Source organism: Pipistrellus hanaki, assembly GCF_964339955.1.
Source record: "Pipistrellus hanaki genome assembly, chromosome: 2".
Classification (NCBI taxonomy): domain Eukaryota; kingdom Metazoa; phylum Chordata; class Mammalia; order Chiroptera; family Vespertilionidae; genus Pipistrellus; species Pipistrellus hanaki.
Window position 1 is genome coordinate 173,906,539 of NC_140504.1, and position 25,013 is coordinate 173,931,551.

General features: G+C 50.8%; 2 protein-coding genes across 2 annotated transcripts in view; one reads left to right on the plus strand and one right to left on the minus strand.

The window, feature by feature from the left end:
* Window positions 1-559: 559 nt before the first annotated feature.
* Window positions 560-18,550, minus strand: TMEM53 (transmembrane protein 53). The gene is made up of 3 exons (XM_084872277.1): window positions 18,385-18,550; window positions 5,802-5,911; window positions 560-2,127 (listed from the first exon to the last, which is right to left on the minus strand). Exons 1-3 carry the CDS (start codon window positions 18,443-18,445, stop codon window positions 1,474-1,476), a joined length of 825 nt encoding a protein of 274 aa, XP_084728403.1. The 5' UTR covers window positions 18,446-18,550; the 3' UTR covers window positions 560-1,473.
* Window positions 18,551-18,805: 255 nt separating this feature from the next.
* The window catches only part of ARMH1 (armadillo like helical domain containing 1), a 37,422-nt gene continuing 31,214 nt past the window's right edge, over window positions 18,806-25,013 (plus strand). The window contains exon 1 of the mRNA XM_084874639.1: window positions 18,806-18,932. The gene's annotated coding sequence lies outside the window, so the exon portion shown is untranslated. The remainder of the gene's footprint in view (window positions 18,933-25,013) is intronic.

Below are 25,013 nucleotides of genomic sequence, written 5' to 3' on the forward strand. Positions count from 1 at the left end.
TGCCCAACTTGATGGCTCCAAATACCTGAACACAAGGACCCTGAGGCCAAGATTCTAGGAACGTATGGCCTGTCCAGGTGGAACAGCCACAGTGATGGTTAAGGTTTGGAAGACAAGTGGGCAATGCCTAGTTCCATCAGGCTGGCTCCTTTCAGGTCTCAACTCTCCCCTCCCCCTGCCTGGGACTCGGTAGGTCCTTGAGGGCTGATTACTCCCACCCTGGGGGCCATACGCCCTCTAATAGGGGACATTAACCCAGAGCAAGGGCCTGAAGCTCACCCTGCTCTGGTGAGGATTCTTGAGCTCCACCTCATGGCACAGGCAGCACTGCCACCTGTTGGCCATGGCTAGGAATGCAGCCACAGCATAGGGCTCCCCTGCCAGCAGTTCCAGAGGTCCCAGAGAACGGACGTGATGTAAGTAGAACTGAGTCCCTCAGCCCATCAGCCTGAGAATGTCAGGGCTCAGCTCCCACCCAGAGCTTTCCCAGCCATTTCACTTCCGGTCAAACTTTCAAATCTCATCACTGCCCCCCAAGTCCCTTGATCACCACAGTAAGCTCATTCAATCAACAAATATTTATTGAATGCCTATTATGTACCAGCACTGTGCAGCAGTGACTTGAAAAATGAAAGGTGATACAGAACTTTAAGACTAACGGCATCACTCCTGCCCAGAGAGGATCCAAGTGGGACTCCCTCAAGGAGATGAGGGAGTTTATTTCAGCCAAATGGCCCTCGCCCTGGGTCTGGTTTTCAGGGCTCCTGGCCACCTGCCCCAGCTCCCATAGGGTGCTGCTGTCTTCGCTCTGCTCCCCACTCCATCTGCCCAATAGACACTCACTTTGCAGCTCTCCTGGAGCCAGTGGCTTCCTGGCAGTGTGGTGGACCTGGGCAGGCCCACCACCGCTGCATCCTCACCTCTCCATCTGGCTTCTACTCAGACTCCCTGGCTGCGAGGGCAGAGAAGTCTGCGTGAACTGCCCAGTGAGATCCATACGAATGGTGCTTCATGCTGTGGGACTTTGCCTTTCTGGGGCCTTGGAACAGAGATCACAGTCCCTGCCCCAGCCCGACCCTTCCCTCTGGCACCTCCTCACTAAGTTCACTTTCCATTCAAGGAATCAGAATAATCCTGGGGCTCATTATCAACACCTCCCCCCCCACCCCCCAGTTGGTTAATCCTAACAGCCACAGGAATCAGCAGCCTGACTGCTACACTTCTCCAAACACAACACTGACAGGCTCCTGCAGAGACATGCCCAGGCACACCGCCCCTACCTGGGATCCTGGGGTAGGCAGACCACCAGTCTCCCCGGGCGGTGCCCGAAGGAATTCTCTACTCCGGAGACCACGAAGTCCCAAAGGGCTGGAAGGAGTGGAACCAGAAGAGGACCCCATCCATGGATACAGGTTGTGAGGAGTGTCAGGCATTTATTTCTGGAGCAGAGGTGAGGAGGGAGGGACAAGGGCCTCAGCAGTGGACACAGCTGCGCATGAAGTTGACGCAGAGGCTAGTGTAGTAGGTAGGGTGGTCACGGAGGTGGCTGACATGTGCAGAGGACACGAAGTCCACGGAGCGCACCAGGACCTGGTGTGCCAGGCGTGCCTCCACCATGCGTTCCACGTCCCCGGCTAGGACCACTTCATCAGCCCTCGAGTAGAGGTAGAGCTCGGGCCAGCGAGAGGCCGCGTCGAGGAGCCTGTCGTAGAAGTGGGTGTGGAAGAGGGCGGTGAGTGGAGCGAGCAGGACATGGAAGAGGCCCGCCACCAGGGCGAAGGCCACCAGGAGCAGCAGGCGCAGCGCAGCAGGCCGGTGCTCCAGGATGGTTGCCAGGGCCCGCAGGGCCCCCACCAGGTTCCTATCGCCAGGACCGCTGTCAAAGATGGTGCCCACCACACGCAGGTGGCAGAAGCGCCGGTGGGTCTGCAGGAGCTCCAGCACGTATCGGTACAGCATGACCCCGGCGTTGCTGAAGACGTGGAAGAGTAGGGGCTCCTTCTCGATCTCGTAATCAAAGAGGAGCTCGAGGAGCTTCTGGGCCAAGACACGGAGTGAAGGGATGCCCAGGGACTCGGAGAAGAAGACCATGTGCCACGGGGCTGTGTATCGGATCACAATGCAGCCCTGTGGAGGGACAGGGTGGGGTGGGTACAAGCTAAGGTCAGAGGCGTCCAGCAGCTCCAACTTCCACGAGCGCAGAAGCCTAGCAGTGCTCCGGGCCCTGCTGCAGCTGGGCCCCAGCTCACCGCTCACAGACACAGTGCCTTCCAGAGTGAAGGCTGAAGAACCATCACTTCACATTGGCCAAGCCCCCTCAGCCCGGGATGGTACGTGAGGCCTGGAGCCCAGAGTGTGCTTTGGAGACATCTGAGCTGAGCAGAAGGAAGTCTCCTCGCTCTGGTCCACTTTGTCTCCCTCCCACCCATGATCCTGCACCCTCATCTACTCAGCTTGCTGCCTGGCCACACCCTGTGGCTGTACCTCCCCTCTGCACTGTGTCTACCTCCCAGGCACAAGGAGGTAGGTACCTGGTAAGACCCAACAGGAGACACAGCCTGCAGGCCCCAGCCTTGACCACTAGAGGCCACTCATGAGCCAGACCCACATCAGATCAGTCTCTGGCCACTGCTACCTTCCTACAGGGCCCAGAGAGCAGGCCATACTTTCTGGCATCAGGTGCCTGGCAATCAAATCTGGTTCCAAGGCCTGGGATCATTCCTCCCACTTGCCCTGAAATTCCCTGTATAGTAAGCACTATTGTTCCTCAAATTCTAAAATCTGAGCCAAATTCTCTCTAGGTTGATGTACCCGTAAATACGTGGACCAAGTCTCCAGGCCTGAGTCCTAATCCCGCCCATTAACTAGTTCTAGGGACTAAGGGCCTCAGAGTTAGGCTAGCTCTAGGGTCAGGCAGGGCTGGGTTCAATTCTGAGTCTGTGTTTCCATCCATCTCGTAGGGTTATGGTGAAAATGAAATGAAAAAATGTATCTCAAGTGCCCCAAACAGCACCTGGCACAAAGTAACTTCTCGACTAACAGTAGCAGTAATTCATGATGGCAGGACTACTCCTTGAATGACCCATCACCAAACAGGGATGGTCAGCTGAGGTAACTTTTGACTTCCTCCCTCCAATCTGACATTTGCCCCAACTGCTCCTGGCACTGCTCTTACCAAGGCCCTGGCATCAGAGGGGGGCCTGGTGCCACCTGGGCCCTTAGCTATGGAAATTTCACAGCGTGCTCTGTTCTCACTCCCCAGGAGGATGTGAAATGTCTCCCCACCCACCCCCAAACCACACACAGCACATCCCACCTCACTACCACACATGTGACTCCTGGACTAAACAAAGCCCGTCCACCACACACCCGTGGGTGCAGACAACCAAGGCGCCCACCGCTCACTAGGGTGCACCCACCGCAGCACCTGGGAGTGCACGGAGAAGCACAGCTGCCAACACACACCCACAAGCACATATACCATGGCGAGCACACACGCTCACGGTGCACTAACTTGAGGGAGCGCACGCGAACACATACTCCTCCCCAGGAGAACTACCTGTCGGTTCGGACATAACCTCAGCAATTCTTGTGAACACCATCTCTGAGGGCACACATGGCGTCCCTCTAACTCCACATCCCCTGTGCTTCACACAGAGCTCGCCCTGGGAATTCCCAACACTCCCTGTGAAGGGCCCACACACACCGAGCTTCCCTGTGCCCACAGGTCTGGGCTTCACTGGGAGGTTCCAAGATGCCTGGCATCTCTGCTGCCACCTCCCCTGTCAGATGCTCCCGGAAATCCCTGCACCAAAGACCTGGGTCTCACTGCATGTCAGATCCCAGTCTCTTCTCTCTCCCCCAAAGCCAACCATCTTTCCATCTCTGCACATGCTCAGTCCCAGGACAAGGCCCTGCTCTGTCACTCCTCACCACGCTCTCCTGTATTCCAGGCTCTTCCTCTCTCTAGACTCCTGCACAGACTAATCTCATTAAAAAACAAAAACAAAAAACTTCTGCTTTACACCATGTTCCCCTCTAACTCTATCCCACCTTTTCTTCACGCTCCTAAACAAATTCTGACAGCCACCCTCCTCTCCACCGCTCCCCTTCCACTGGCTCCAATATGACGACTGCCCTGCTCTTGTGAAGGTCGTCATCTTCTGCCAAATGGTCTAACCCCGTGGTCGACAAACCGAGGCTCGCAAGCCACATGTGGCTCTTTGGCCCCTTGAGTGTGGCTCTTCCACAAAATACCACATGAGGGCACGCACATACAGTGCGATTGAAACTTTGCCGACCACTGGTCTAGCCCATGAGGCTTTCAGTCCCCTCGTACTTCCCTCCCAGCAGCATCTGGGATCACACTCTCCTAGATGTATGCTTGGGTAGCCCGGGCTCTTCAATAAGTTCTAGACTTAAAAGAAGGCCAAGGAATTAGATGCAATGGGTGATCCTCAATTAGATTCTGATTTGGGCAAATCAGCTATAAAGGACACTTTGGGGACTATTAGAGAATCTGAATGTAGACTGGAAACTAGGTGAGAATTTATTAACATGAGAAGGTGGAGATCAAAATCTGAAAAAAAGTAGGCTGTAAAATAGTATAGTCAATAGATCTCATTTAGGTAGAGGAAAGAAACACACACAGAGAGAGAAAAGCTGAAAGGATATATACTAAAGTGTAAACAGAGGTAATCGCTAGGTGGTAGAATACTGTGTTTTATTTTCTTTTAAATAATAAAGCAGTGGGAGTTTGGAGTTGAGAAAAATTTTTCTCCAAACCCATCCTGTCCTCCCAGCCACCAGGTAAAGGCTCCCGTCCTTTCCCAGACGACCCCTCCACTGGCCCTGCCACCTCAGCTCTCTGCCTTCCCAGCTCTGCTCCCTCCCTTTCTCCCCGTGCCTCTGCCTCCATAACATCTTTCCTCTCACCCTCTACAGTGGCCGTTTCCCAAAGACTCTGGATTCCCAAACTTCCCTGGGTCTTCTTGTCCCTCTTTGGCCACCCCTCCTCTCCTCATAGGACCTTCTCCGTTTTCCACCCCTTTAGCTCTGGGCTACTCAGAGCTGTCTTAGGCCCTCCTCTCCTTGCCCTCTACACCCTCCCTGGGGAAGCTCATCCACCAGGACCTATGGCTTCTCCTCAGGGTTCCTTGTCTCAAAAAACACCGCCCTCTACTCAGGAACTGCCGCAGCCAGAACCCCGGCATTACCCTTGACCCCTCCCTATCCCTGTGCCCACACCCAAGTGCTCACTAATCTACCATTCCACCTCCTAACAAGCTCCCTGATCCATCAACTTCCCTCCACTGGCACCACCAACTCCAAGGTCCAGCACACCAGCCCTGGTTCCTGCTGCCCAGATAGGCAGTATCAGCCAACAGAAACTTGAGGTTTGGGCTACTCCACTACTGGGAGCACATCAGGGCTGAGCTGTCCACTGTGGGGGATGGGGAGGGAAGAAGAGGAGGGAGCACATCAGGGCTGAGCTGTCCACTGTGGGGGATGGGGAGGGAAGAAGAGGAGGGAGCACATCAGGGCTGAGCTGTCCACTGTGGGGGATGGGGACGGAGGAAGAGGAGGGAGCACATCAGGGCTGAGCTGTCCACTGTGGGGGATGGGGAGGGAGGAAGGGGAAGCAGGTCAGGGGCTAAAGGAGACAGACCAGGCCACAGAGCTGGCAACAACGAGGGGATAAACCTACCAAAGACCCATGACCCCAGCATCTTCCTCACAGGCCTGTTCCTATCTTCACTGCAGCCCAAGCGGGACCTCAGCAAGCAGCCTGCAGTACTCACCCTTTTGTGGTAGATGGCGCTGTACTTGGCAAGGTTCTTGTCCGTGCAGCCACCCCAGCCCAAGAGAATCACCAAGGGCTGTCGAGAACCACCGTGGCTTGGGCTGTTCTCTGAAACAGACAGGTTACTATCAGTACTGGAGCCGGGGTGGGGGATGGGGGGTGGAGTGACTGGCTGCAGGCAGGGAGCAGAAGGCAGCCGGCCCAGGCACTGCCAGCCCCTGGGTCTCGGGCTCCCACAGGCTCCCTCCTCTGCCCGCTGCTTCCGGTGGCCTCTCGGGAGGCAGGCACTGCAGGGTCATTGGAAAAACCCACCTGAGACTCTCTTTAGTGACTCAGAGACACAGCCCAGGTGAGAAAAGTGAATACTTTCTCCATGCAAGTTCACCTTCTAATCCAGGGGCCGGCAAACCACAGGCCAAAGCCAGCCATGGTCTGTTTTTGTATGACCTATGAGCTAAAAATAAAAATACTCTTTACATTTTTAAATGATTTTAAAAATTCAAAAGGAGGCCGAAGCTGGTTTGGCTCAGTGGTAGAGCATCGGTCTGTGGACTGAAAGGTCCCAGGTTCGATTCCGGTCAAGGGCATGTACATTGGTTGCGGGCACATCCCCAGTAGGGGGTGTGCAAGAGGCAGCTGGTCGATGTCTCTCTCTCATTGACGTTTCTAGCTCTCTATCTCTCTCCCTTCCTCTCTGTAAAAAAAATCAATAAAATATATTTTTTTAAAAAAAAATTCAAAAGGAGTATTTTGTGACACATGAAAATTGTAAGGAATGTAAATGTGAGTGTCCACAAATAAAGTTTTATTGGCTATATTCATTTACTTCTTGTGTATGGCTGTTTTCATGATAACGCAGCAGAGCTGAGTAGTTGCAACAAAGACCCTATGGTTCACAGAGCATAAAATACTTGTTGGCCCTTTACAGAAAAAGTTTGCCAGCCCCTGTTCTAATTACACAAACAGCTGGAAGAAGAGGGTCTTAGGAAGAGAAATGGTGGCACAGTGTAAGCAGAGAGGGGGAGCAGATCGACTCCGAGGCCCATTCCAAACTACCTCCCTGTCTTGCCAGAGAGTATTAGCTGATATTCAATGAGGTTTAACCTCATAACAACACTCAGAGGAATGTTATTACGGATGAGTAAATTGAGGCACAGAGTGGTCAGGGTGCCTAAGGTCACACAGGCGCCTGCTCCCCATCCACCAGCTCTGTCCGTAACAGGAAGCACGCCTCCTCCCGGGATGAGTGAGCACCAGCCAGCTGTCTGCTCTGTACCTGCTCCTGCAGGGCCTCCCTGCTACCTGGTTAGTCAGGGCCCATCTCGCTTCCCCTGCCAGGGAGTGCCACCTCCCGGGGGACTTCTGTGCAGGGACGGCTAGTTATCTGCCTCCCGAAAGGACTGGGCTGTGCCCTTCCGAGGATCAAGCCCCCTGGCTGTGTTCAGCTGCCACCCTGAGATTTATGGAGGCCGGTGGTGACCTGGCAACAGTAAATTTCAGGACTAGTTAAGAGGATGGTAAATATAAATCACTAACCTTTGGACAAAAGGAAGACAACAATTTCCTGTGGAAATTAATGTGATTGAAAAGTTCAATGTTCCTGCTCTCCCGCAGTGGCGACTCCCGCCTTCGGAGATTAACTGCCTGCGCCACGGGGATCCCGGGCTGGGCTGCAACTCAGCCTGCAGCTGGAGCTGCCAGGCCTCGGTCCTCCCACGGCTCTAACTCAGGCCCCTCTGAACACCCTCACTCCTCACTGGGCTTGGTGTCCCCTGTCCTCCGCCGGAGCGGCGCTGGTTCGGATCTGCCTTTGAATCTCCGAGACCCAGCAGCTGGCTTCCTAAGACCTACCCGGGAAGGTTCGGACAGCTCCTGCTGGACCTCGGACTTGCCCCTTCTCCAACGGCTGGGACTTCTAACTCCATTTTGCTCCACTGCAGGTTGTACTGGCACAACGGGCTTCACCGACTCACAAAGGCATGGCTCTCCCCCAGATACGCATCTCCATGAAGAAACCCAGTGTATGGACACCATGAATACACTCCTACTCCCAGAGCCCGAGCTTTCTGTCATGGTCCTGACGGGGGGAAGTGGTCCCTCCACGCCTGCCAGGCATTCAAGGCTGCCCACCTGCGGGCACCTCCCACCCCCCAGCACGTTCTCCTCCCCGGGCCCTACTTTCTGTGCCCGCTCTGAACCCAGAGCCTTCGGCATGACCTCCTCCCCTGGAGTCAGGCGGCCCCTTTGGATTCTACACGCGAAGTGCTGTAACCAGAGAGCCCGAGGTGCTCCGGGAGCACGCTGAGGGACAGTGACCGGAAAGGCCGCCCAAAGGAGACGCACTGCTGTTCCGGCCTTGCAGGACTAGCGGGAGCGTGCCAGGGGCAGAGAGGGCAGGGGGCAGGGCTACTGAGACGTTATAATCGGTCTGGGGCACAGCAAGCAGCCCCGGGGGCTAGCCGCCGAGGTGAGGGAGCAGCACCAACCGTCAGGAGAGCTGCCAAGAGGGGGACTGGGCCCAGTCCTGAGGGCCTGCACGCCATGCTCAGGAGTCGGGACTTTATTCCACAGCAGCAGAGAACGAGAGGAGATTCCGGAACTGGGGGGACGGCATGATCCAATCTGTTCTGATTAACGACTCCCACGAATATTGGTTTAATGTCGCAGCCAGCAGGCTCCGTGAAGGCGGGAACTGGGTATGTCGTTTTCTTCACCACACCCCAGCGCCCAGCTCTGAGGCTGCACATTCGGGCACTCACGCTGGAGGAACACTGGCTGTGAAGGATGGACCCAAGGAGCGTGCGGCATTCTCCTCGTTACCCATTGCCCCTTCCAGTCATAAGAGTAACTGCGATGGCTACTGTTATTTACGGCCACGTCGGGACCATGATCCTGCGCTCTGCGGAAGCCCCTGCTCCTCTCCCCTCCCGCCGCTGACATCTCTCGGCCTCCAGCCACTGCCCTCAGGCACCGAAGACAGGCCCGGCTCAGCCTCCCGCGCACACTCCAGGCCGGCCATGGCCCACCTGTTCCCAAACCATAAACCTCTCTGAAGTCCACGTTTCTCCCAGCTCCTGCCCTCCCCCCTCTCCCATTACAGAGAAAAACAGCAACAGCAAAAAGAGCATTATGTGCCAGGCGGTATTCTCAGCACTTTACCTATCAACTCACTTTGTCTTCACAGCAATCCTAGGAACAAGAAACTGTTGTTAGTCTCACGTTACAGATGAAAAACGGAGCCATGGAGATGGCAAATAACCTGCTCAACATTACACAACTAAGCAGCGAGGCTGGAACCCAAACCCAGGCGGTCTGGAGACCAGCTTACAAGCCCTTTCTCAGCCAGCCCCGGGGAACAAAGCCGGAGGCCCCAGCTCAGCCAGTTTATGAGCTCGGCTCCAGGCCTGTGCACGCAGCTGCCTCTGTGCATGAAGAGGCCCAACACTGACCTCCACCTGCCCCTCCTCGGGACTGCTCACACCGCAGGACCTCACCAGGTGCTGCCTCAGCTGGTCCTGCAGCCATCCCAGGAGCTACTCCTGTTAGCTACGGTCTCCGTCTTACAGGGGAGAAACCTGAAGCTCAGAGAGGGGATGAGTTCCTCTGCAAGAACATGCAGCCAAAGTGGCAGAGCCCGCGTCCATCCCTGGACGCCGCGCCACACACCTCCGTCCCCGGGACCTCCCCGAGCTCCGAGCTCCCCGGCTGATGCTGACGCTCCATGCGTATGCTCTGCTAATGCCCACTCCACCTCTGAGTCCGCTCCCTGCTCACTGCCAGGACGCCCCCCTTGATGCCCTCCCCATCCCTCCTCACCCCTACCCCCCATCACCAGAGGGGTTAGATGGCCCTTCTCGGCACTGTCTCAGCACCCACCATCCCCGGCCACTGCACTCCTCGCTGCCCCGAAAGTGTCCATCAGGAACAGGCCGAAGACTATGGTATCAGGCAAGGCAAGAGATGGCAGAGACCGAGCCAGAGCCGAGGGAGGCAGGGAGGACGGGGAGGGAAACGACAGGGAGAAGAGAGTCACAACCATTTTGGAACAAAAGTGTCAACAGTCTCCAAAATATATAAAATCTGACTTAGTGATTCCACTTCTAAGAAAGAAAAATGTCTCATGGAAATATTAATAAAATGTTAAGCAGATCACAGACACAACAAGTAAGAGATAAAACAGGATAAAATATGGGAGTAGGTTGGCATGGCTGGCTGTGTGCGTCATTTCCGGCGACATAGTCACACGTGGCCAAGGCCTGCAGAACATGCTTAAGCTTTATTGTGACCACTGCGACACACACCTCCATCTGGGAACGGCACTGCAGTGGCAGGAAACAGTGAAAACTACTATCAAAAACGGATGGAAGAGCTGGCTCAGAGCCTGATGACAAAACAACCTCAGCATTTCCGCAAGGAGAGACACCTCCTCCTCCGCTCTGCTCCTCCTCCTGCCCCCCGGCCTTCCGGGTCCCCCTGCCCTCGTATGAAGCCAGCACCCCACATGGGGGGGGAGCCTTCCATGATGCCAATGATGGGTCCTCCTCCTCCTGGGATGGTGCCAGTGGGACCTGCTCCTGGAATGGGGCCGCCCAGGGAGAGCCCGTGCCAAGGAGGCTGGGCCCCCAAGGATGACGGTGCCCGCTCGGCCCCGAATGACTCAACCAGACAGATAAGGAGAGAGGGAGCCTCTTTCTATCGGTTTCTATTACTTGTTGTACTTCCCCGGAGATCGTGGTGCTGCGACTCCGGGTGTTTCCCAACATCGTGATAAGGAAAAGTCACCCCTATCTAAGAGAGGGGAGTAAAACAAGCAGTTCTCGTTTGTATTGTGAAAAGTGAAAATAAAATGGTCAACTCTTTTAGTTAAAAAAATATAGTTATAGGAATACATCTTTGTGACCTTGAATAAGGCAACAGTTTCTTAGACATGAGCAAAAGTATAAAGAATAAAAGAAAAAGTAAATAAATTGGGACTTCATCTAAATTGAACTTTTGTATTTCAAACGACACCATCAAAAAGAGAAGAAAAAAAATCTTAGCCAGTTTGGCTCAGTGATTAGAGCGTTGATCCACAGACTGAAGGGTCCCTGGTTCGATTCCAGTCAGGGGCACACACTTTGGTTGCTGGCTGGATCCCCGTGTGGGAGGCAGCCAATCAATGTGAGGTGTTTCTCTCACTCTCTCTCTTCCTCTTTCCACTCACTCTAAAAATCAATGAAGGAGTATCCCAGGTGAGAATTAACTACCACAAAATCCACAGAATGGGAGAAAATATTTGCACATCATGTATCTGACAAAGGGCTTGGATCCAGGATATATTAAAACCTATTAACAGCCGGGACCGGTTTGGCTCAATGGATAGAGCGTCGGCTTGGGGACTGAAGGGTCCCGGGTTCGATTCCGGTCAAGGGCATGTACCTTGGTTGTGGGCATATCCCCAGTAGGGGGTGTGCAAGAGGCAGCTGATCGATGACTCTCTCTCATCGATGTTTCTGGCTCTCTATCTCTCTCCCTTCCTCTCTGTACAAAATCAATAAAATATATTTTTAAAAAAAAACAAAAAAAACCTATTAACAATTCAACAATAAAAAGACAAATAACCTAATTTTAAAATGGGCAAAGACTTAAAGAAACACTTCTCCAAAGACATATGAAACAAAAAAAGACATATGAAAGGCCAATAGTACGTGAAAAGATGCTCAACATCATAAGCATTAGAAAAATGAAAATCTGGCTGGGACCGGTTTGGCTCAGTGGATAGAGCGTCGGCCTGCGGACTGAAAGGTACCGGGTTCGATTCCGGTCAAGGGCATGTACCTTGGTTGCGAGCACATCCCCAGTAGGGGATGTGCAAGAGGCAGCTGGTCGATGTTTCTCTCTCATCGACGTTTCTAACTCTCTGTCCCTCTCAATTCCTCTCTGTGTAAAATCAATAAAATATATTTAAAAAAAAAAAAAGTTCATATTAAAAAAAAAAAAAATGAAAATCAAAACCACAATGAGATACTATCTTATACCCACTATTATGGTTATAATAAAAAAAGTCAGATAGTGCCTTGGCCAGTGTGCTCAATGGTTAGTGTAGGGGTGTCGAACTCAATCAGAGAAGGGGCCAAAATCTAAAATCCAGCCTAAATCGCGGGCCGAATGGTTTACTGAACAGTCATAAACTGACAATGTCATAAACTGACAGCGGAGTGCAGTGATGACAGCGCGGTGCGGGCCACATTGCAAGGCCTGGCGGGCTGGATTTGGCCCGCGGGCCTTGTGGGTTAGAGCATTGGCCTGAACACTAAAGGATCTCGGGTTTGATTCCCAGTCAAGGGCATATATCTGGGTTGCAGATTTGATCCTCACCCCCAGTTGGAACGTGTGTGGGAGGCAACCAATCGACATGTCTTTCATATTGATGTTTCTCTCTATCCCTTCCACTCTCTCTAAGGATCAATGGAAAAAATATCCTCATCCCTTGGTTGAGAATTAATAAAAATTTTAAAAGTCAGCCAAAACCGGTTTGGCTCAGTGGATAGAGCGTCGGTCTGCGGACTGCGAGGTCCCAAGTTTGATTCCAGTCAAGGGCATGTACCTTGGTTGTGGGCACATCCCAGGTAGGGGGTGTGCAGGAGGCAGCTGATCAATGTTTCTCTCTCATCAATGTTTCCAAGTTTCTATCCCTCTCCCTTCCTCTCTGTGAAAAATCAATAAAATATATATTTTTTTAAATTTTTAAAAAGTCAGATAGTAGCCGAAGCCGGTTTGGCTCAGTGGTAGAGCGTCGGTCTGCGGACTGAAAGGTCCCAGGTTCGATTCCAGTCAAGGGCATGTACCTTGGTTGCGGGCACATCCCCGGTAGGGGGTGTGCAAGAGGCAGCTGGTTGATGTTTCTCTCTCATCGATGTTTCTAGCTCTCTATCTCTCTCCCTTCCTCCTCTCTGTGAAATATCAATAAAATATATTAAAAAAAAAAAGTCAGATAGTAACTGGTGAGGATATGAAGAGGTCAGGACCCTCATATACTGCTGTTGAGAAGGTGCAGCCACTTTGAAAAAAGTTTGGCAGTTCCTCAAAAAAATTAAACATAGAGTTAGCATATGACCCCGTGCTTCCATTCCTAGTTTTACACCCCCAAGAGAAGTGAAAACATACGTCAACAAAAATGCCTGTACACAAATGTTCATAACAGCTTTATTCATAACTAGAGGCCCAGCACTTGAAATCGAGCAGCTCCGCCCATCTGCGCAGCCTCACCAAGCTCACAGCCGCGCCCACATGCACGTATCTCGTCACGCCTGGGGCACCCGCCTGGCTGTGCCCACCTCACTGCACCCACCCACCCACCCTCCCACCAGCCTTGCTGCGATCAGAGCTTGTGGGCCAGGGGGAGGGACCGAGAGGTGCTCCAGGCACATCATGATGACCCGTCATTTGGTTGCTATGGTGTTACAGCACTGGCTTTTTATAATATAGCCAAAGGGAAGTAATTCAAATGTCTATCACCTATAAATTGTTAAACAAAATGTGATATCCATACCATGAAATACTATTTTGTCATAACAAGAATGAAGTACTGATACATGCTATAACATGGATGAACTTCGAAAACAAATGCTAAGTGAAAGAAGCCCGCCACAAGACCATATATTGCATGATTTCATTTATATGAAATGTCCAGGACAGGCAAACCCATTGACAGAAAGTAGATCAGCGGTTTCAAGCAGCTAAAGGGAGGGGAAATGCGGAAGTATTCATGGGCACAGGCTTACTTGTTGAGGTGCTGAAAATGTTCTGGAATTAGACAATGGTGATGGTTACACAATTGTGTGAAAGCCAATGAATTGTACATATTAAAAGGGTAAATGTTATGGTACATGAATTATATCTCAATAATGCTATTATTTAAAAAAGGAAAAGTAATATATTAAGTGAAAAAGCAAGTTGAAAGGCAGTATAAACAACAGAATACACATATTTATATTTGTATATATGCATATATTGTATATGTATACACAAACACACACACAAACATATATGCACAGAAAAATACATCAAAGATTAACAGCAATTATTTCTGGGACTAGAGGCAACTGTTTTTTCACAGTATTTTTTACCCATATTCTAAAATGAGTATGTATCACTTTTGCAGTAAGAGTTAAAATGTTATTTTTCAAAATGGGGGAGGGCGTTTCAGAGAGCCGAAGCAGTTGAGTCCTCACAGAGATCAAGCCTGGCAGAAGTATTCCTTTCAACCCTGGCCCTTTCCGAGCACCACACAAACAATTTAATCTCACGGGCTCCCTGTCCTCTAGAATTTCTCAACAAAACAACACTGACACCAATAATGCGGGAATTACAGATACACATATTGTACAACACTTCAAGTCATAAAACTGGAGCATAAATTAGATTGTGCACACCCCGGGGGCATACGGCCATGACAAAGGGAAGGGCTGACAAGGCGTAAGTGTCTGTGGCACATCATGAGCTTTTTATCTGTAAGCCAGAATCAACACACAAAGGACCTCTGTTTTCTTTTTTAAACGTGAAGAATAAAAGGACACGCAAATTGTCTCCTGCCCAGAAATATTTTCTAGAGTCTCAGAGTTCCTATATTTAAACCAAATTATTTTAAATGTACTCTTTTTTAACTCTTTGAAATAACAGCATAGGAGAGCAGCATAGTACCTAAGGGTACGTAGTATGTGAAACAATCGCTGGGTTCAAATCTCTGGCTCTGCCACTAATAGCTAGGAAGGAGATCTTGAGCAAGTTCTCTAAGCTCTCATTTCCTTATCTGTGAAATGGGGATAATAATGCAAAGGATTAAGTAAGAAAATGACTTATAAAGGGCTTAGCATGGCACCTGGCATAGAGAAAGAGTCCAATAAATCAAAATTATTATTATTACTTCAGGAGAAAAGCATGCTCGCTGTAGAAAAGGAGAAAATGAATATCTAATAAAATTGGAATCATGCTGTTTTGTAATCTGCTTTCTTCGATTTAGCAATATATTGTGAACATCTCTCCCTGTCAGTTTATATATTTCTACACCATTCTTTTTAGTGGCTGCAGAGCAGCTAGAGAATGTAATTTATGGTGACCAATCTCCCATTATTAGACATGATGCTTCCAGGTTTTTTTGCTATTATAAAAATAACTTTACTGGACACCTCTTTCTTTGTGCGTGTCCTTAATTGTTTCCTAGAAATGGAACTGTATTCAAGCAACATTTCCAAATGGCAACTGAGAGCTGATGCAAAAGCTTAGGAGCGAGGCTCCCGAGCTGAAATCTGGGATAACCTGGGACAAGGAATTTCCCCCAAAGAAATGAGATGAAAATGGGGATTTAGGGGGTGCGGGGATCACTGGTCAGAGAAGAAGAGGGGTGGGTTGTGAGAGATTCCAGGTCAAGGGAACGGCTTCGGTAAAGGCCGGACACACTCCCCTCGGCGTGGGCAGCCATGTACCCCGTGGTGGGATTCCCAGGAGGGGTCTGAGCAGCTGCCCAGCCTGGGCTCTGGATGACCCGGGTCTGCAGCTGCCTCCCTGCTAACCGCTGTGCCAGCAGCAGCTGCTCACCTCTCTGTCAACTCCCTGCAGCGCTGGGCCCTGCGGTACGATGATCAAATATGGGGGAAAGCAATTCCAGAAACCAAATATGACTGTCCTATACACTTCTCCACCATTAACAGTAAATGCAAAATCTGGAGGACAATCTCTGGGGCCCCAAAGACTGTCACTGTGTGAGCCGTGTCAGCCTGGAGGGGAGCTCTCTGCAGGCGGGAAGCCAATGGACTGAGGGGATCGCAGTGCTGTTTCCTCCTCCTGGGAATTCCTACAACCTGGGGCGTCAGCTCTGGGGCATCCACAAGGAGGCTGTTAGAACTACTTCAGAGACGGACAGCGGAAGGCCCTGGAGCTCTCTCTCTCTCTGGGAGAAGAAACCTGAGGAAGGCATGAAGCTGTCCTCTTGAGAGAGGAAGAGAAATTACGGTTGTACCCACCACGACCCTCTGGCCTTCCACTTACATCATTGTGAAACCAGCTGCTTGTAAACCTCACCCCTTCCCGAAACCACAGCCCTCTAGCGGGAGTCTGCGGATGAGTCACTTCCGAGGCCAGGACACAGAAAATGCTGGACTGAAAGGAAACGGCAGGAAGGCCTATGGTGGGTCAAGAAAGGGAAGGGCTTTCTAACAATCCCAGTTGCCTCCCAAAGGCCGGGATGTTCGGGAGAAAGCTGTCCGGGAAGGGGCTGGTGGAACAGATGCCCTCACGCTAGCAGAAGGATGCAGGACAAAGGGGCCCCTGAGATTTCTTTCCATTCTAGGACCCAGTCTCCTCAAGCAGAGAAAATACACCAACAACGTGTCAGGCACACACTTCCAGTCACTATCCTGTTAACCCTCACAATCCCTGCAGTAGGCATTATTATTTTATTCCCATTTTACAGGGGAGAAATCTGAGGATCGGAGAGGTTCAACAACTTGCCAAGCCACCGATCCAGGAAGAGGTAGATCTGAAATACTAACCAAGACCACCAGGCTGCCATGTGGGCTGAGAGAGAACTTCTGCCTTCCTGGCCATGCAGCTGTAGGCTCTCCAAGGACAAGAATATTAACTGGCCGAAACCGGTTTGGCTCAATGGATAGAGCGTCAGCCTGCAGACTGAAGGGTCCCGGGTTCGATTCCAGTTAAGGGCATGTATCTGGGTGGCGGGCACATCCCCAGTGGGAGGTGTGCAAGAGGCAGCTGATCGATGATACTATCTCATCGATGTTTCTAACTCTCCCCCTCCTTTCCTCTCTGTAAAAAATCAATAAAATATTTTTTTAAAGAATATTAACTGTCTTCATCTCCCCCTGATGCCAAAACTTTCCAAAAGCACTTTTACATCTATTAGCCCCATGGTTGGCAAACTGTGGCTCGCCAGCCACGGGCGGCTCTTTGGCCCCTTGAGTGTGGCTCTTCCACAAAATACCACGGCCTGGGCGAGTCTATTCTGAAGAAGTGGCGTTAGAAGAAGTTTAAGTTTTAAAAATTTGGCTCTCAAAAGAAATTTTAATCGTTGTACTGTTGATATTTGGCTCTGCTGACTAATGAGTTTGCCGACCACTGTGTTAGCCCAAAGAGCCCTAAGCCAACAGATCAGGTGCCCCTGAGCCCAGCTCTAGGGAAAGAGAGCTGGTCCGCGGCCATTTGTTCTGTGGGAGCCCAGCGGCTGCCCTCCTCTCTTAGACCCCAACCGAGGCACACAGATGCCACGGGAGGGGTCCAGGAAGTCTCTCTGAAGGAAGCACCACCTGAGCTGAGCTTTGAATGATGATGGAGCGGTGTGGGGCGGCAGAGGGGAAAGGCATTCCAGACACAGGAAACAGAAGCAAGAAATGTGTGGGGAATCACAAGCAGTTCGGTTGCCAGAACATAAAGCTCAAATTGAACAGTGGAAGGACATGCTGACCAGAGAGGCAAGCAGGGGCTGATAAATCACGAAGGCCTTTGAAAGCCGTATTAAGGAATCTGGACTTGATTTATCCCGAGGGCAATAAGGAGCCAATGAAGGGTTTTACACAGAGCCGTGATCAGATCAAACCTCTGCCGAGGAGGCTGAGCTGTGGCAGGGAGACTGGAGGCGTGAAGGCGATGGGGAGCGATGCAGGGAGAGACATGCCGGGCTTAGGCTGGCGTGTACCTTCAAGGCTCCTCCTCCATAATTCCGAGTCAGGGCCCAACCTTCCATTCTCTGGGCCCCTAATCCTACTCCCACGGCCAAGGACCCAGGCCCACTCCACAAGCTACTCATTTTAGGGAGCCTCCCACACACCTTTCTTTAACGAGATGACTACAGGGAGAAGAATAATGCTGATCACTAAACTCACTCCATTCCAGGCACTATGCTGGGTCCTCCACACAAACAATCCCAGTTGTGCAACCAACCACCCTTTGAGGGAGGTCACTACCGGGATGCCCGTTTTGCAGAAGAGGAAACTGAGGTTTGGAGGGGGTGGCCTAACCAAGAGCATCCAGCTACTCAAGGGAGGAGTCAGGATGTGAACCGACTACTCTCTGGCGGCAGGGGGCTGGGGCTGCTCCCTTGACCACAGCAGTTGAGAGTAGAGAGGACGGAGGGATGAGGGTTGGGTGTCCCCGGCTCCTGCGAAGTCCCCGGTTGGGGGTCGGGGAGGCGGAGAAATAGTGGGCGGAACCAGAAAGGCTAGACGTGGGAAGCCCGACCCCAAACAAAGGAATCAGAAGGGCCCCTGCCCTCCCCGCCTTCAGCTACCAGGAGAAAAACGAGAGCGTGACCTTGAAAACTCCGATTGAAAAGACAAAAAAAAAAAAAGGACCCCAAAAGAGCAGAGACCGCAGGGAAGGCAAGAGGCTCCGACAGGTTGAGTGCCCGGGGGCGGGGCTTACAAGGGGGCGGAGCTCTCTGAGCTGGACCGAGTCCCGGACCGGCGGGACCCTGCGAGGGGGCTGGCCGCGAGGGGGCGGGGCCGCGAGGGGCGGGGCCACCGCTGAGCTCGCGACCCACAGACTCGTTGGGTCCCCTCCCCACGACGGGGCCAACCCTCATTCCATACCCCGGCTCCGGCAGGGCTGATCCGGGATCTCAATGATGTAGTCCAGCTCCGCCGAGGCCATGGTGAACGGTGCCGGCCCTCAGCACGGGCCTGCCGCCGGAACTCCCGCTCGCGCGCCCGCACCTCACCCCGGCGCCTCCCTGACACTGCCCAATCACCGCCCACCTCGCCCCACGCCGCCCAATCCCTGAGCGCGCTCTGTGACCTCCCACCCTAGCAACCACCGAGCCTCTCGCGGAGCCTCTGGCCGCGCCCCACTAGCTCGGCCCTTAGCAACCACGCCCCGCCCCGCTCTATCCCTGGCCCGCAGCTATTGGCTGACTTGCTTGATGTGGGTTAGGCTATTGGTCAGCCTGGACGCCGGTCAGGAAGAGTTCCCGCCCTCCTGTGTAGGTAAGAGGGTCTGCGTGAGAGTTGCTCTGTTCTGGGAGTGGAGAGAGGTCTCCTTTCTCTACCGCATGTTCCCCTACGGGGTGGACAGTGCCCTTTGATATACCTCGTCTCGCTACCTCTACGACCCCCTATTATCGCAGCTCCGACAACGGAAGGTAGAAAACCGTACAAACGGCCTAGGGGGCGCGTGCCGGCCCATCCTCCGCTCAGTGGAGCGAGGCATGTTCTGACTGATGGGGTGGGTAGGAGAAAACTAGAGAGGAAGACTTTGGAGAATGCTCTATTCGAAGGGGACACAAAGGGGTTAAGCAATACAGTTTTCTTGCATTTACCCATGGGTTTAACAAATACGGAGCACCTATTATGTAGGTGGGCTCTAGTGAGGATTAAGCTTTTGACCCTGACCTCCATAAGTCTTAAAAGGAGGAGGAAAACTATTCGTTAACCAAATTAACTCTGTGAGCTCAGAGAGTGTTGAAGGGATATTATGGCAGTGGGGATGGCTGGACCTTGAAAGACCTGTGGAGAAAGGACTCAACAAGAACTCAAACTGAGGAGTGCCACAAATTATCAGCATCTGGCCAGAGGAAGTAGGAATGTGACAGTAACCTTAGAAGAACAGTTAGGCTCATCCTGGAGGGTCTTTGATGCCAAGCTCAGCCTTGAATTTATAGGTAAATCTTACTGGTGGCAAAAATTTTCCAGTGTCTTTCCTGTTGAGTGCAAGAGCTTATCCTAAGAACAGTGGGGAGGCACTCAGGGCTTTGGCAGAGGGGTAACAATCATGTTTATGGTTTAGAAAGATCAGTGTGGAGGATGGGTTGGGGATTGGGAGGAGGGAGACGAGTTAGGAAGTTGTTTCAACAACGGGGACAGATTACGAGGTCGTAAAGCATGGAAAGGTTTCAGGAATGAAGAGGGAGGGGATGGATTCCTTAGACACTTATGAGCTAAAAAGAACTGGACTTGGTGCCTGGTGAGGCAAGTAGGAGAAATGAAGGATGATTTCTGAACTTCTAGCTTGGGCAAAGCAGAAAGGAGAGGAAGCAGAGTTTTTAGGAGAGGGTACGTTCTGGGCCTGGCAAAAGTTGAGGTGCCAGTGGGACATCCAGGTGGAGGTGTCCAGGAGGCAGTTGAGTATGAATGCCTGACTGGAGTTTGCAAGATAAGTCAGAACTAGAAATAGAAAGGTGGCAGTCGGTACTGCCTTACAGATGGCTGCCACACCAGTGGATTGACTGGCCCAGAGAGCATGTGTAGAATCAGGAGAGAAGAGGGCTGAGGACAGATCGCTAAGAAACACTGAAGCCTGAGGACAAAGGGGAGTGAATCTGCAAAGGCAACTGAGATGAAGTGTCCAGAACAGTAAGATACTCAGAAGTAGAATGTGGTATATCAGAAGCCCCGGGAGGAAAGTGTTGAAGGCTGATGACTAATAAAATAAGGTCTGAAAAAATCCACTGGATTTAGAAACAAGGAAGTTGTTGGTTCTGGAAGCAGAGGTCAAATTACAGTGAGCTGAGAAGTAGGTGGGAAGATGAGAAAGCAAAGATTGCATGTAACAAATACACTTTCAAGATGGTTGGCTCTTTAGGAGAAAAAAGAAAGATGGCAATAGCTGGAAGGAGACACAAGTTTTTATTCAGATGGGAGAAATGCTGTTGGCATGGATCCAGATAAAGGAAAAAAACTTATAGAGAAAGAGAGATAACTGAGAAAGTGGCATTCCTGGAAGAAAAATAACATAAGGAATCCAAAGCACTGGTGGAGAAATTCACTTAGGTGGCATGAGCCCTGGCCTGTGTTGCCCAGTGGTTAGTGTGTTAGCCCGTAAACCAAAAGGTTGCAGGTTCCATTCCCAATCAGGGCACATGCCCGGGTTGCAGGCTCCATCCCCAGTAGAGGGTCTGCAGGAGGCAACTGATCAATGATTCTCATCACTGATGTTTCTATCTCGCTCTCCCTCTTCGAAATCAATAAATATATATTTATAGATTCTCAAAACACATGGTGCAGCTTAATAAAATACAGGAAAATAATATATATGCTTATATTTTTTTTTCTTTTTTTAAGTCTTATTTTTTAAAAAGAAAGTGGAGTGATGACGTTGGATTAGTTCCAAGTGATGATGAGGTCCAGGGTGTGGCCATAGGAGTGGGTGGCTGAAGTACGAAAGACATTCAGGGTGTAGACATGACCGTTAAAATCTTCCTGGATGATGGTAGGACTTGAGGGAAAAGGGAAGAGGATGCCTGTGAACTAGGTACCGAAGTCCTTGAATGAAGTGGGTTGTTCTGGAATCTGTAGATGAACAGCATGAGGAGGGGTAAAGGTCAATACAGCTGCATGGCATGACCCTCAGCAAAAGTTTTAAAGAAGGTGATGAAATAAGGAGCTGGGCTGGGCTTTGGTGAGGAGACACTAGTCCCCCTCTCAACCCTGACGTCCTTGGGGGATAAGAGCCCAGGGAGGGCATGCAGAAGTGGCACCCCTGAACGGAGGCAGGTTTCTGGGCTGGAGAGGCAGAGAGACTGGAGGTAGGCAGAGAGACTGGAGAGGCTCAGAGCGGAGGAGACATTCCTGATCAGGAACAAAGGCTTTCAAGGGCAGAGTACGGTTGGGAAGGGAAGCAAAGGTAGGAAATCAAGTCGTCAAGAGAGATGAAGCATAGAGCAATGAAGGGATGAGGAGACTGTGGGTGAGGGGTTGTGGTTGACCTAAAGAGTTACATTTTGTGGGGAGAGCGTGAGGGCAGAAGTGAGACTTGGGGAGAGGAAAAGTCAGATCTGGTTGGAAAATGAGGGTAGGTCTGGGGAGAGGATGAAGGCAGAGGGTTTTGCAGGAAGGAGATGGGGAGGAGGTTTGTCTATGAGGAGAGGGTGGAAGGAAAGGCAGCTGTGGGGAAGAAATGGGTGGCAAGAGGGGTCTGTAAGGAGGGTGGGAGTCAGGAGCAGAAGCTAGGGAGTCTGTGAGAAGGAAGTGACAAGTTGTAATGCATTTGCCCTGAGGTGGAAGTAAGGACCAGGGCACACCCTCCTTAGCTCAGGCTGAAGTTTGGAAGAAGAATGTTTATTTCTCTGTCTTCCTCTCCCTCCTTGACTCCTCCCCTCTCTCTCTCTCTGAACGAGGAGCTGAGTGAGGAGTGGGAGTGGGAGCCAAGGAGGATGCCTCTGTCCCATTCTGTAGGTGAAACTTGCAGCAATGGCCACAGTGACTGCCTTGTCTCCAAGGCCATCTGGGGACAGGGGGCCAGGCTGGCAGCCATGCCCTGCAGGCTTCTTGCTTTCAGAAACATGTCTTTTGATTTGGGGAAGTGGGGAGGAGAGATTTTTTTTTAGAAACAAGACCTGATTTTTTAATACCTCTTCTTGCCCGTTGCTAAGGACCTTTGGCTTAAGAGCTGAGATTTTGAGATTCTATAATTTTAGTTTGCCTGCATGAAAGAGTACCATTTGGCTGCTATAGAAATGATTTATAGATGGGTCCAGATTTATTAATCACCTCTGAAGATGGAAAGGAAATTAAAAAACAGAGTCCACTCTGGGCTGAAGACAAAGTAGGCTTGTCATCCTTGCAGAAGATCTTGCCAAGGTCAGAAGGCCACAAACAAACCAATTTGGACCGAGGTTCCTAATCCGGATTTTAATTTCATGTGCTTTGATTATTCAGACCATTTTCTCTCCAGGGTAAAATAATGACTATTTTAATTGGCTGCCACTTACAGAGAGAGTCCAATAAGCACGATGGCATCCATATATTTTTTCTCTGGCTTTCCATGTGTGCTCCAGTTCTGATGATCAAGCTGGTGAAGCTGACTTTTACTGCATGCTGCATGCCATGACCAGTTGACTATAAATTAAATCCTCTTTTCCAAAAGCCATTTTCCATTAGTGCTAATTTGTTTGCTTCTCATTTCCACTGATCATTAGATCTCTGGTTGTGAGCACCAAATTGGAAATAATTTCTTTGACATTTCAAAAAAATAAAAAATGCCTCCCTTTCTTGAACGCCATTTGGCTGCAGCTAAAGAACATTATGGTCTGCAGAGGAACAGTTCACTCCAATTACAATTTAACTGACCGTTCATGGCACTGAATCCCTGTCCTTCGTGTCCAAAGATGACACCACTGCTGACATTGCTATTTCCTGTCGTAGCTGTAAAATGCCTCATAGACTGCACTGGCCTTCTTGGACAGAAATGCCGCCACTCTCTCTGCACATGACAGCTTTGGGAAGCTGGTCATTTTATGGACCCACATATCATGGACATTCAGATACAACCATCTAAACAGGCGCCGGCTGAAGTCTTCTCTCACCCAGCGAACATGTATTAAACATCTATTTTGTGTCAGGCGTTATGCCAGACCCTGAACACATAAAGATAGGGAAGACCAGCCCCTGCCCTTGAGTACACTCTAGTAGGAGGGATGGTTAAGTTTTACAGGGGAAGAGATGGCACAGGGGAACCACAGAACCCAAAGCCCCTAGTTGTCTTGGAGAGTTAGCCAAAGGGCAAAGAGGAGGCGGGCCGTTCCTGATGGCAGAGCAGCAGCTGAGATGCAGAGGGCCCTGGGCGGGCCCGGAGAGTTGAGAAGCGGAGGTCTGTTGTCATGTGGAAGTGGCAGGATGAGGTTAGTCTGGGGCCAAGTTTGGGAGGGCCGTGTATGCCACATGGAGCGCAGACTTCATCCTGTGAGTCTGCTGGCACCCAGGACATCTGTTTAATCAATTACTATGTGGAGTGAGAAAATCAAAATGCTCGTTATAAGCATAGTGTTGGATGTCAGTTTGAATAACAGTTTTTGTGCACCCGTTATGTGCCAGGGAGGACACTAGCCACCCGAAGTGTGAAGCTGGAACATGTTGATGCTGAAATTGCCTATCGGGTCTTGGGTAAACAAGAAGACTTATGGGTGGAAGTCATCTATGAACACAGGAATTGGCCAATAAGTCAGCAGTAAGGCAAGGCAGAGGGGGAAGGATAGGAGGCCTGACCTTAAAGGGGGGGAAATTATTTGGAAACGGTGTGGGGATTTAAAGAATGGTTTTATGACGTGGGAAAGCTAGCATCTGTCTCCTAATTCTCACTGGAAGCAGTGACACGGAGCCAGGGGCAGGGGAGAGGGGAGGGCAGGAGAGGGCAGATTTCAGTTGTGACAGAATTTAGATGCAAGTTCTTTGAGCTGAGATGTTTGAAACTTTATCTTGAGGGTAATATGGGGGACAACGGAAGAGTTTCAAACAGGGAAATCTGTCAGATTTGCGATTAAAACTCTCACATCACCGTGGAGATTAGGATGGGGTAAGCCTGAGATCAGCTAGCAGGCTGCTGCAATAATCCATGCGAGGGATGGGGGGTAATGAAAATAGTGGCCGTGGAGATGAAGATAAATAGACCAATCTGGGGCAGATTTAGGAGGTGTAATTGGCAGGAGCTGGCAACGGTTCAGATAAGGAGGGCAAGGGAGAGGGATATACATCAAAGCTCTTGTGTGACCGGGAGAGTGGTAACCCAGTCACTGATAGAGGACCAGCTCAGGAGGAGGAGCAGGTGTGAGGCTTTGATGGAAGAGTGTGTAAAACATACTAATGGAGACGTCCACTAGTCATTTAGATGCAGGGATCTGGACCTCGTCAGGAGGGAGGCCCAGGCTGAGTGAGAGATGGATTTGGGAGTCATAAAGCCTGCAGATGTAACTTGAAGTGATGGGAGTGAAGGACATAACCCAGGAAATTACAGAGCATGAGAAGAAGATGGAGAACAGGGCAAGGACTTGCAAAGGCATCTGAAGAGGATCCAAGAGAGAGGGGACAGGGAAGGATTTCTGAGAAGAGAGCCGTCCACAATCTATCACCGAATTTGACAAGAAGAGATTATTGGTGACATTTTGGAACACAGGAGTGAGAAGAATTAGTGCTTTTGATTAAATGGGGAGAACCTGGATTGTAATTATTCACAAATGTGAGTTCAGTTTTCATTTCCACCCCTTTTTTTAGCTGTGAGACCTTTAACAAATAAGCAAACCTTTTAAAAAAATATATACATATATATTTCAGAGAGGAAGGGAGAGGGAGAGAGAGAGAAACATCAATGATGAGAGAGAATCACTCATTGGTCTGCTGCCCTGCACATGCCACACTGGGGATCAAGCCTGCAACCTGGGAATATGCCCTGACCTCTTGGTTCATAGGTCAAGACTCAACCACTGAGCCACGCCAGTCAGGCTAATTTGTTT